Raw genomic sequence first — 12,788 nt, 5'->3', positions numbered from 1 at the left:
CGGGCGGGACAAAGGGGCCTGGGGCCGCTCACCACTAGGTCCCACCTGAGAGGCCCCAGGAGGGACACGGTCACAGCCACCAGGGCAGGGGTCTCAGAGGTTTCTCAGCCCCCTGCGGACCCAGGAGGAAGGGCCTCCGGCTGCCCCCTCGACACCCCTCCCGACCGCCTGTCTCCTCCGAACACTGGACCTCTGCAGGTCGCCTGCACCCCTCTAAGTCCAGCCCAGCGACTCACTCGTTCTTCCCCAGGATCTTCTTGACGTGCTCCATGATCTCCTTGTTGCCCTTGGTCTCCACGTCCACCAGCACTTGCTCCCCGGAATCTGCAGCAGGAGGGGAAGGAAATGGGGGGGAGGGCTAAGAAGGCGGCAGGACGCCGCTCAGTCTCCGCTGGTGCTGGACGGGGGCTGTGCGTTCAGTGGAGAATTCTAGCAATAAAGCAGGTGTTTACATAACCCACAATGCAGCCCTTTTCCATTTCTGTAGTTGTGAACTTTCTGTAGTTGTGAACACAGATGAACTTCAGGTATGTACAAAAGCGTTCATTCTCTTTTAAAGGAAACAACCTCCATGTTCATGGATAGGAAGATTTCATATTGTTAAGATGGCAGTCCTAGCCAAGTCAGTCTATGGATTCACTCCATCCCTGAAAAACTTTGCATGAATTTAAGGCTAAGGACCCAAAATAGCCAAAACAACTCTGACCAACCCGAAAACAGGAAAACATTTCACTTTCCAGGTTCAGTTTTACTGCAGGCTACAATATGGGCTTGCCAGGTGGCGCAGTGGTAAAGAATTCTGCCAACGCGGGAGACACAAGAGATGGGGGGTCGATTCCTAGGTCAGGAATATCCCCTTGAATAGGAAATGGCAACCTGCTCCAGTATTCTTGCCTGGAAAATTCCATGGGCAGAGGAGCAGGGTGGGCTACACAGCCCCTAGGGTCCCAAAGAGCCGGACATGACTGAGTGTACACACACACACCCCCACAGGCTACATAATCAAGTCAGTGTGGTATGAGCGAAAGAACAGACTATAGAACCAAACTGAGTCCAGAACTAAACATGAAATTTAAGGTCTACTTTTCAACAAAGATGGCAAGACAACTCCATGAGAAAGAAGAACATCTGATAAAAGACCTGTTTTCCGACTAAAGAACTCTTACAAACAATCCAAAGGAAAAATGGGCTTAAATACCTGAATAAACAACAACAATTAAATGCCTGAATTTAACAAGAAAAATGGATAATAAGCACATGAAAAGGCACTCAATATCATCAGTCATTACAAAAATACAAAATAAAATCACAGTGAGATATTAAGGTGGCTAATTTTGTTTTAAAACACAATACCAAGTGTTAAGATGCAGAGTAACACTCAAAACTTTCCTCAGTTACTGGTAAAAATGCAAAAACATTACAGCCATGTCAGACAGGTAATTAGGACACACAAAAAAGACTGGAAAGTAGTAAAACTCTCTTTGTAGAAGGAATGATTGTTTATGTAGAAAATCTTAAGGAATTTAGCAAATAAAAACTACTAGAAATGTGAATTATCAGGGTTACAAGACACAAGACCCACGTATAATAATCAGCAGTACTTCTATAAGGCTGTGTGATGTTAACCAAAGAACAGAAAAATGAAGCTTTAAAAAATGATGGGAAGAGCTGACTCATTTGAAAAGACCCTGATGCTGGGAAGGATTGGGGGCAGGAGGAGAAGGGGACAACAGAGGATGAGATGGCTGGATGGCATCACCGACTCGATGGACATGAGTTTGGGTGAACTCCGGGAGTTGGTGATGGACAGGGAGGCCTGGCGTGCTCTGGCCCTTGGGGTCGCAGAGTCGGACACAACTGAGCAACTGAACTGAATATTTACAGAAAACATACTCAATACTATTAAAATGTCCATTATCCTCAGTGATCTATAATGTAATTCTGATCAAAATCCCAGCAAGCTTTTCCCCTAGAAATTGGTAAGCAAATTTTAAAGTTAATATGGAAATGCAAAGAACCTACAAGGGCCAACTTTAATCTTGGGGGGGAAAGAAAGGGCGGGGGGACAAAGTTGGATGTACACTACCTGCTCTTAACACAGATTTTAAACGGACAAAAACCAGTACGGTGTGCTATTAGCGTGAGGACAGACACAGATCAGTTAAAGAGGATGAAGAGTCAGAAACTCGAACAGCCAAAACAACCTTAAAGAAAAACAGCTCAAGGAGTCATGCTCTCTGACTTGAGACTACACCAGAAAGCCGCGGCATCCCAACTGCAAGACACTGGCACAAAGGCAGACCCAGGTGAGTGGGGCACAGAAGGGACTCCGGAAACGCCAGAAGGGACTCCAGAAACGCCAGAAGGGACTCCAGAAGGGACTCCAGAAACGCCAGAAGGGACTCCAGAAACGCCAGAAGGGACTCCAGAAGGGACTCCAGAAACGCCAGAAGGGACTCCAGAAACTCCAGAAGGGACTCCAGAAACGCAGCCGCACAGAGGACGCGAGAGCGCACGACGGAGAAAGCAGACACAGATGAGTGGCGCACAGAAGGGACTCCAGAAACTCCAGAAGGGACTCCAGAAACTCCAGAAGGGACTCCAGAAACGCAGCCGCACAGAGGACGCGAGAGCGCACAACGGAGAAGAGACACTCCCTGCAGTGAGCGGCGCTGAGACACTGCAGAGTGATGAGTGAAGTCAGAACGTTTTCTAACACCATCTACAGAGATAAACTCAATATGCATCAAAGGCCTAAGACCAGCTACCACAAAATTCCTAGAAGAAAATAAATATGAAATAAATCTCAGCAATATTTTCATTTTTTTTGATCTGCTAAAACAAAGCAAAAGTAAACAAATGGGGAACCTCTTTGGTGGTCCAGGGGTTAAGAATCTGCCTTGCAAGTCAGGGGCCTTGGATTTGATCCCTGGCTGAGGAACTAAGATCCCTCCCACGTGCTGCGGAACAACTAAGCCCGAGTACCGCAACTGCAGAGCCTGCGTGCTGCAGCTGACAGCCGATGTAGCCAAGCACATACATACTTGTTTGAAAACTAAAAACACATGAGTTTGAGCAGGCTCCAGGAGTTGGTCATGGACAGGGAAGCCTGGCGTGCAGCAGTCCATGGGGTCGCAAAGACTCGGACACGCCTGAGCAACTGAACTGAACTGAACAACAAATGGGGCCTAGTTGAACTTAAAAGCTTTGGACCCAGCAAACCAGAAAACAAAAAGACAAGCTATAACGTGGGGAAACTAATGACAAATGATATGATAACGGGTTAACATCCAACATATATATACAGTTCACACAACTTGGTATCAAAAATAAAAGCTGTAAAAAAATGGGCAGAAGAACTGACATCTTTCCAAAAGGAAATGCAAATGACCAACAGGCACAGAGAAAGATTCTAAGATAATCTCCAGAGAAATGCAAATCAGAACCACAATTAAGATATCACCTTCCTCTTGTCAGAGCGGCTATCATCAGAGAGACCCCATGTCCAAGAGTTGGCAAGGATGTGAGAAAATGATGTGAGCCACTGATTGTGGCTCAGATCATGAACTCCTTATTGCAAAATTCAGACTTAAATTGAAGACAGTAGGGAAAAGCCACTAGACCATTTGTGTATAACCTAAGCCCTTATGATTTCCCTTATGATTATAGACTGGAGGTGATGAATAGATTCAAGGGATCAGATCTGGGAGAACTATGAATGGAGGCTCGTAACACTGTACAAGGAGGTAGTGATCAAACACATCCCCAAGAGAAAGAAATGCAAGAAGGCAAAGTGGCTGTCTGAGGAGACCTTAGAAATAGCTGAGAAAAGAGAAGCAAAAGGCAAAGGAGAAAGGTAAAGGTATACCTAACTGAATGCAGAGTTCCAAAGAATACCAAGAGGAGATAATAAGAAAGCCTTTTTAAGTGAAAATGCGAAGAAATAGACAAAAAACAATAGACAGGGAAAGACTAGAGATCTCCAAGAAAACTGAAGATGGCAAGGCAACGTTTCATGCAAAGATGGGCATGATAAAGGACAGGAATGGTAAGGACCTAACAGAAGCAGAAGAGATTAAGAAGAGGTGGCGGGGGGTGGGGGGCAAAGAAAAAAAAAAAGAGGTGGCAAGAATCCACAGAAGAACTGTACAAAAAAGGTCTTAATGACCCTGATAACCACGATGGCATGATCACTCACCTAGAGTCAGACACATCCTGGACTGTGAAGTCAAGTGGGCCTTAGGAAGCATCTTTGTTTGCTAGTGGAAGTAATGGAATTCTAACTAAGCTATTTAAAAAGACAATGCTGTTAAAGTGCTGCATCTAATATGCCAGCAAATTTGGAAACTCAGCAGTGGCCACAAGACTGGAAAATATCAGTTTTCATTCCAATCCCAGAGAAGTACAAAGCCAAAGAATGTTCAAACTACTATACAATCATGCTCATTTCACACACTAGCAAGATAATGCTCAAAATCATTCAAGCTAGAGTTCAACAAATATGTGAACCAAGAACTTCAAGCTGTGAACCAAGAACTTCAAGCTGTGAACTAAGATGTATAAGCTAGATTTAGAAAAGGAAGAGGAAGCAGAGACCAAATGGCCAACATATGTTGGATCATAGAGAAAGCAAGAGAATTAAAAAAAAAAAAATCTACTTCTGCTTCATTGACTATGCTAAAGCCTTTGACTGTGTGGATCACAACAAACTGTGGAAAATTCTTCAAGAGATGGGAATACCAGACCACCTTACCTGCCTCCTGAGAGACCTGTATGCAGGACAAGAAGCAACAGTTAGAACTGGACATGGAATGGACCAGTTCAAAATTGGGAAAGGAGTATGTTCTAGGCTGTATATTGTCACCCTGCTTATTTAACTTATATGAAGAGTATATCCTGCGAAATGACAGGCTGGATGAATCACAAGCTGGAATTCAGTCCGTTCAGTCGCTCAGTCATGTCTGACTCTTTGTGACCCCATGAATCGCAGCACGCCAGGCCTCCCTGTCCATCACCAACTCCTGGAGTTTACCCAAACTCATGCCCATTGAGTTGGTGATGCCATCCAGCCATCTCATCCTCTGTCATCCCCTTCTCCTCCTGCCCCCAATCCCTCCCAGCATCAGGGTCTTTGCCAATGAGTCAACTCTTCGCATGAGGTGGCCAAAGTATTGGAGTTTCAGCTTCAGCATCAGTCCTTCAAATGAACACCCAGGACTGATCTCCTTTAGGATGGACTGGTTGGATCTCCTTGCAGTCCAAGGGACTCTCAAGAGTCTTCTCCAACACCACAGTTCAAAAGCATCAATTCTTCAGCGATCAGCTTTCTTTATAGTCCAACTCTCACATCCATACATGACCACTGGAAAAACCATAGCCTTGATTAGACGGACCTTTGTTGGCAAAGTGATGTCTCTGCTTTTTAATATGCTGTCTGGGTTGGTCATAACTTTCCTTCCAAGGAGTAAGTGTCTTTTAATTTCATGGCTGTAATCACCATCTGCAGTGATTTTGGAGCCCAAAAAAATAAAGTCTGACACTGTTTCCACTGTTTCCCCATCTATTTGCCATGAAGTGATGGGACCAGATGCCATGATCTTAGTTTTCTGAATGTTGAGCTTTAAGACAACTTTTTCACTCTCCTCTTTCACTTTCATCAAGAGGCTCTTTAGTTCCTCTTCACTTTCTGCCATAAGGGTGGTGTCATCTGATTGACTGAGGTTATTGATATTTCTCCCGGCAATCTTGATTCCAGCTTGTGCTTCCTCCAGCCCAGCGCTTCTCATGATGTGCTCTGCATATAAGTTAAATAAGCAGGGTGACAATAAGCAGGCTTGATGTACTCCTTTTCCTATCTGGAACCAGTCTGTTGTTCCATGTCCAGTTCTAACTGTTGCTTCCTGACCTGCATATAGGTTTCTCAAGAGGCAGGTCAGGTGGTATTCCCATCTCTTTCAGAATTTTCCACAGTTTATTGTGATCCACACAGTCAAAGGCTTTGGCATACTCAATAAAGCAGATGTAGATGTTTTTCTGGAACTCTCCTGCTTTTTCGATGATCCAGCGGATGTTGGCAATTTGATCTCTGGTTCCTCTGCCTTTTCTAAAACCAGCTTGAACATCTGGAAGTTCATGGTTCATGTATTGCTGAAGCCTGGCTTGGAGAATTTTGAGCATTACTTTACTAGCGTGTGAGGTGAGTGCAATTGTGTGGTAGTTTGAGCATTCTTTGGCACTGCCTTTCTTAGGGATTGGAAAGAAAACTGACCTTTTCCAGTCCTGTGGCCACTGCTCAGTTTTCCAAATTTGCTGGCATATGGAGTACAGCACGTTCATAGCATCATCTTTCAGGATTTGAAATAGCTCAACTGGAATTCCATCACCTCCACTAGCTTTGTTCGTAGTGATGCTTCCTAAGGGCCACTTGACTTCACATCCCAGGATGTCTGGCTCTAGGTGAGTGATCACACCATTGTGCTCATCTGGGTCGTGAAGATCTTTTTTGTACAGTTCTTCTGTGTATTCTTGCCACCTCTTCCTAATATCTTCTGCTTCTGTTAGGTTCATACCATTTCTGTCCTTTATTGAGCCCATCTTTGCTCAATGTTCCCTTGGTATCTCTAATTTTCTTGAAGAGATCTCTAGTTTTTCCCATTCTGTTGTTTTCCTCTATTTCTTTGCACTGATCACTGGGGAAGGCTTTCTTATCTCTCCTTGCTATTCTTTGGAACTCTGCATTCAAATGGGAGTATCTTTCCTTTTCTCCTTTGCTTTTCTCTTCTCTTCTTTTCACAGCTATTTGTAAGGGCTCCTCAGACAGCCATTTTGCTTTTTTGCATTTCTCTTTCTTGGGGATGGTCTTGATCCCTGTCTCCTATACAGTGTCATGAACCTCCATCCATAGTTCATCAGGCACTCTATCAGATCTAGTCCCTTAAATCTATTTCTCATTTCCACTGTATAATGTAAGTGGAATTAAAATTTAAACTAAGCTGGATAAACTAAGCTGAATTAAGATTTATTAGTTAAGCCAGGAGAAATAACAACGTCAGATATGCAGATGACACCACCCCAATGGCAGAAAGCAAAGAGGAACTAAAGAGCCTCTTGATAAAGATGAAAGAGGAGAGTGAAAAAGCTGGCTTAAAACTCAACATTCAGAAAACTAGGATCATGGCATCTGGTCTCATCACTTCATGGCAAATAGATACAGAAAAAATGTAAAGTGACAGACTTTATTCTCTTGGGTTCCAAAATCACTGTGGATGATGACTGCAGCCCTGAAATTAAAAGACACTTGTTCCTTGAAAGGAAAGCTATGACACACCTAGATAGCATATTAAAAAGCAGAGACATTACTTTGCCAAAAAAGGTCCATGTAGTCAAAGCTATGGTTTTTCCAGTAGTCGTGTATGGATGTGAGAGTTGGACCATAAAGAAGACTGAGCATCGAAGAACTGATGCTTTCAAACTGTGGTGTTGGGGAAGACTCTCGAGAGTCCCTTGGACTGCAAGGAGATCAAACCAGTCAATCCTGAAGGAGATCAGTGCTGAATATTCATTGGAAGGACTGATGCTGAAGTTACAATGCTTTGGCCACCTGATGTGAAGAACTGACTCACTGGAAAAGACCCTGATGCTGGGAAAGATAGAGGGCAAGAGGAGAAGAGGGTAGCAAAGGATGAGATGGTTAGATGGCATCACTGACTCAAGAGACATGAGTTAAATGGGGGAGCAAACTCCCAGCAAACTCTGGGAGACAGTGAAGGACAGGGAAGCCTGGCATGCTGCAGTTCATGGGGTCACAAAAAAATGGACACGACTTAGCAAATGAACAACAATGTAAGTGAAATAAGTCAGACAGAGAAAGACAAATACTGTGTGTTATCGCTTATTTGTGGCATCTGAAAAGTACAACAGACCAGTAAGAATAACATAAAAGACGACTCACAGATGCAGAGAACAAACTAGTGGTCACCAGAAGGGAGCGGGAGGGAGAGAGGGACAGTAAGGGGCAGGCACATGAGGTACAAAGTGTTATGTATGAAAACCATCTACACAGATGTACAGCGTGGGGGATACAGCCAGTATTTTATAAATTGCATATAACCTTTAAAATTGTGATTCACTGTTTTGTACACCTGTGACTTATACTAACATCAACTATACTGTACTTCAGTTTTATCTGGTTTTAGCCTTGTGTCTTTCAAGATCTTAGTTCCCCAAGCGGACTGAACCCACGCCTTTGGCTGTGACAGCATCGGGTCCTAACCACTGGAAAGTCAGGGAACTCCCCCATTTAACCGTCTTAAGGTGTAAAATATGGTGGGTTTTAGCACACTCACTATGTTGTGCAACATCACCGCTACCGAGGTTCCAGCACTTTCCTGTGACCCCAAACAGACCCCGGTACCCGTGAAGCTGTCCCTTCCTCCTCCCCACAGCGCCCCAGTCCCAGACAACCACTTCCTGTCCCGCGGCTTTGCTCCCTTCACCTCATACAGATGGACTCACACACGCCTTCTGCATCTGCCTTCTTTCTGCTGGCTTGTTTACAAGGTCCACCCATGTTGAAGCATATGTCGGTACTTCAGTCCTTTTCGTGACTGAATAATATCCCACACTGAATGAATACATGCATTTTGTTTATCCATTCACGGTCAATTTTTATTTTTGACAGAGACGTCAAAGAAATTTCATAAGGGAAGTGACTGTCTTTCAACAAACGGTGCTACAATAGCTGAATATCCCAAATCTAAAAAAAACAAAACTGAACCTCAATCCTTATCTCACTTAACACACAAATAACTAGATCACAGACCTGAATATAAAATTAGAGACTCGCCCAGTTTTAAAGGAAACACAGGAGAAAAATCTTTGCACCTTTGGGGAAGAGAGATTTCTTGGCCGGCACACAAAAAAATACTAGACAAAAGAAAACAGCTGAGAAGCTGAAATTAATCAAAATGCAAACTTCTGTTCTTCAAAAGATACCTTTAAGAAAAGCCCACCACAGACAGGAAATATTCACAACACGTCTATCTGACGAAGGGACTGAATCCAGAATATACCAGCAACTCAACAAGAAAAGAGCCCTCACCTTTTAAAATTTTTAAACAGACAAAAGATCCAAGTACACCCTTCAGAAAAGAAATGAATGGCCAATAAGCACATGGAAAGACACTCACAGGGTAATGCAAACCAAGATGCCAAGGAGACATACCCCCGCTGGAATGGCTAACACTGAAAACCCTTAAGTGACAAGAGATGGCTCCCGTAGATGGACCCCCTCTTCGTCCGCTAGAACCTGTGAGTATGACCGCTGATGTGGCCAAGGGGCCTCGGCAGGTGCGATTAAACTCAAGGACCCAGAAATGGGGAGAGTCTCCCAGACAACCTGGCGCCTCCATTTTCCACGGTCCTTAAAGCTGGAGAACTTCCCATGCTGTGGTCAGACGCACACGGGACGGGGAGGCAGCCGGCCGCCAAGGCAGCGCCCAAGGATGGAGGGAGGCCCGGAGCCAAGGGCGGCACGGCCTCGACAATTGGACGAGGCCCGGGAGTGCTTCAGCCCAGGGCCCCCAGGAGCGGAGGCTCTGCTGACAGCCTGAGTTTACACCCTGCTGGATTGAGACCTACAAAACCCTCAGGTATGCACTCTGTTGCTTTAAGGCCCCAAGCTCGTGGTGATGTTAAGAGCAGCGACAGGAAATGCAGGCAGTAACGGAGGGCCGGGCTGAGGCTGGGGGGCCAGCAGGACCCCCACCCTGTGCACGGCAGGCTGAGCGGCAGGGTCACCTTGGAGGCCTGCCTGGTGGCTTCTAAGGACGCTGTGTGTCCACTCTGTGGACAAGCCAGCCCGAGCCCGTGCCCAGGGGAACTGAGCACCAAGGTCCACAGAGACGGCCGCTCGCAGCCCCCTCGAGCGAGGACACCCCACGCCCCAGCAGCAGAGCCAAGCCCGGCACCCCCAGGCCTCGGTCCAGGACCTGCTGCCTCTGCAGAGCTGCCCGCCGGCCAGTCCCCTAGTTCCCAGCACTGCACCTCCATCTGGGGCAACTCCTGTCCAGTCCTCCTTCCAGAGACGGCAGACCTGCCTTACCATCTGAAGACTTTCCCTGCCCGCCACCCCGCCCTCCATAGGGCTCACACCTGTAACTGTCTGGGCATCTATCAAAAACCCAAATGTTCATCACACTGCTCAGCAGTAAAAATGAGTGAGCTACGGATACACACAACGTGGGTGACTCTCAACACCATGAGTGAAAACCAGACACAAAAGAATATATACTGTGAGAAATATATATTAAGTCCTGAAATAAATAAAACGAGGTAGTCTCGGACGTCCCGCGGATGCGAACCCGCCTGCCAGTGCCGGGGACATAGTTCAATCCCTGGTCTGGGAAGAGCCCACACCTTCCTCAGAGCAACTAAGCCCCCAGGTACCACAACTACTGAGCCCGCATGCCTGGAGCCCGGGCCCTGCGACGAGAAGTCCCCCGCTCACCTCAACTCGAGAAAGCCCGTGCAAAGCAGTGAAGCCTCAGTGCAGCCAAAAATACACAGATAATCAGTCTATGGTGAAAGAACTGCCGACAGTGGGAATTCCCTGGTGGTCCGGTGGTTAGGATTCAGCACTTTCCCTGCTGAGGGCCAGGGTTTGACCCCTGGTCGGGGAACTAAGATCCCACAGGCCATGCAGTTCAGCCACATACACACACAAAAAAGGAAGAACTGCTCGTAGCGGTTGCCTCTGCTGGGAGTGGGAACTGACTGGAAAGCAGGCCTGGGGGACTTCCTGGAGTAGGAGGGCTGTTCTGTCTTCCCCGGGGAACAGGGACACAGGTCCTTCACATCTATCAGAGCTCATCGCTCAGTGCACAAAAGACCTTGCATTATGGGTAAATTATCCCTCAATAAAGTTAGTTTTTTAAAACAACAACACAAATACAAACACAGAATTGCCAAACCACCACCATGCTCCTCAGTTCCACCTTGCTCTATTTTTCTTTTTTCCCATCTTCTAACAAACCATGCTATTGAGTTTCCTGTTCATTCTATCTCCTCCTGCTGGAATATCATCTCTACACGACTGGAGGTCTTTGTCCTTATGGCTCCCTGACACCCCGAGCACTCAGAAGAGTCCGTGGGTCCTAGCAGGAACCTGATACATAGTTGTTGAATGAATGAAAGAACATCACCGATTTGTTTCCTGATGCATTTCCCAATCTACACTTCATTTGATTCTCGTAACTGTGTAAGGCAGATATTTTGCCTTCCCCTAGAAATACGGAACTGGGAACAATACTTGATCAGAATGATTGATGAGAGAGCCGGGCTAAAACACTGGGTCTGACTTCCAGGGACTGAGCCCAATTGAATGGAGTCTTCACATTTGTTCCTCGAGAGGACAGGAGAGCATTGCCAAAGTACGTATGATCCAGAAAGGTCACACACACACGCACACACACACACGCACGCACGCACACACACACGCACACGCACACACACGCACACGCACACACACGGTTCAAGAGAACGTGGCCAGTGCTGAAGGACACACCCTGGGAGACCAATCTAAGGTGCAGGGAAGGCTTCCCGGGGGAGCTGGTGCCCAAGCTGAGTCTCAAAGGATTTACTTTTTAATTTAGCAAAGAAAAGTAGCAAGGGGATTTCCAGCAGAGGGCCTGACATGAGCAAAGGCATCAAAGCACAGTGCAGCAAGGGAATTTGCAGACTGGCCCGTATGATGTGAGGCCTGCAGGAGATGTGGGGCGACAGGAGTGAGTCTGGCGGAGGGTTAAGGCGGGGGCGGGTGGAGAGACCTTGTGGCCGCTGGGCAGCAGGTGCAGAAGCCAAGGTCACGGGACCAACAGGTTTGCAGCGCCCCCTCAGGCCCCAGTGACGGCCGCACAGGAGGAACATGGGGGATCGGCAGAGGGCCCCGTGCTCACTGGGGAGCCCTAACCCAAGGCCACAGAAGTGGAGCCCAGAACCAAGGTCACCTCCGGAACTGACTGAGCCCCACTGTAACCGTTCCCAAAAGCCCCCCCGGTCAGCACCAAGCAGGCTTCTTGACCCCAAGTTAGGCAAAAATGCCCACTCCAGTGCTCACCCTCGAGGGCCCTAACCAATCACCCAACGCCACCCTTCCAGCAGGAACTTTCTCTTCAGATGATAAAAACTGGCTACTGACCCCCGAAAAGCGTGGGCTCTCCCTGGTCTGTCAGCAGGTGTTGGCCCGCTGTGTTTGCAGTGTCTTCATTATCTCTGCTCTTTGTTCTTAATAAACTCACTCCCTTCTGAAATGCTTGTGTCAGGAAATTCTTTTCCAACCCGCGCCAGACAGCCGGGACACTCACCCAGATAGAACCGCAGGAAAGGGGTCGGTGTCATGTTCTTAAACAGCATGACCTGCACCCAGGGGTTCTTGTACTGGATCTGAGGTACGTTGAAAAACACGAATTTCCTGCAACACAAGAAATTAAACCCATGAGAGTTTTTACCTAAAACTTTAGGTACCTGTGTATTCTTCTAAAGAGAATTCTAAAGAGTTCTAAAGAGTCCAGAACTCTCATCAGATTCCGAGAGGACTCAGCCCCCCAAAAAGGTGGAGTGAGGAAAAGCAGGTCACAGGAGTCCATTAACATGCTGTCTGAATGGAGGTGTTGGGACCCCTGATTTGTCATTTAAGGAAAAGAAATCTATATCCTTACCTCACACTGCACATTAACCTGAAGCAATGTGTAAATACACAAGTGTAAATACAAAAATGAAATGTCCCTGGT

At 46.6% G+C, this 12,788-nt stretch overlaps 1 protein-coding gene across 1 annotated transcript in view; it reads right to left on the bottom strand.

Annotated features, from left to right (window-relative positions):
* Positions 1–12,788, bottom strand: part of MRPS25 (mitochondrial ribosomal protein S25) — a 46,724-nt gene that overhangs the window by 370 nt on the left and 33,566 nt on the right. The window contains exons 2-3 of the mRNA XM_043886030.1: positions 12,363–12,469; positions 237–324 (exon numbers count right to left, since the gene is read on the bottom strand). Of these exons, the coding sequence (XP_043741965.1) occupies positions 237–324; positions 12,363–12,469 (195 nt within the window). The remainder of the gene's footprint in view (positions 1–236; positions 325–12,362; positions 12,470–12,788) is intronic.

The sequence above is a fragment of the Cervus elaphus genome, chromosome 24 (genome assembly GCF_910594005.1).
Source record: "Cervus elaphus chromosome 24, mCerEla1.1, whole genome shotgun sequence".
Classification (NCBI taxonomy): domain Eukaryota; kingdom Metazoa; phylum Chordata; class Mammalia; order Artiodactyla; family Cervidae; genus Cervus; species Cervus elaphus.
Note: the sequence above shows the minus strand (reverse complement) of the source record. Positions and strands in the feature narration are given on the sequence as shown.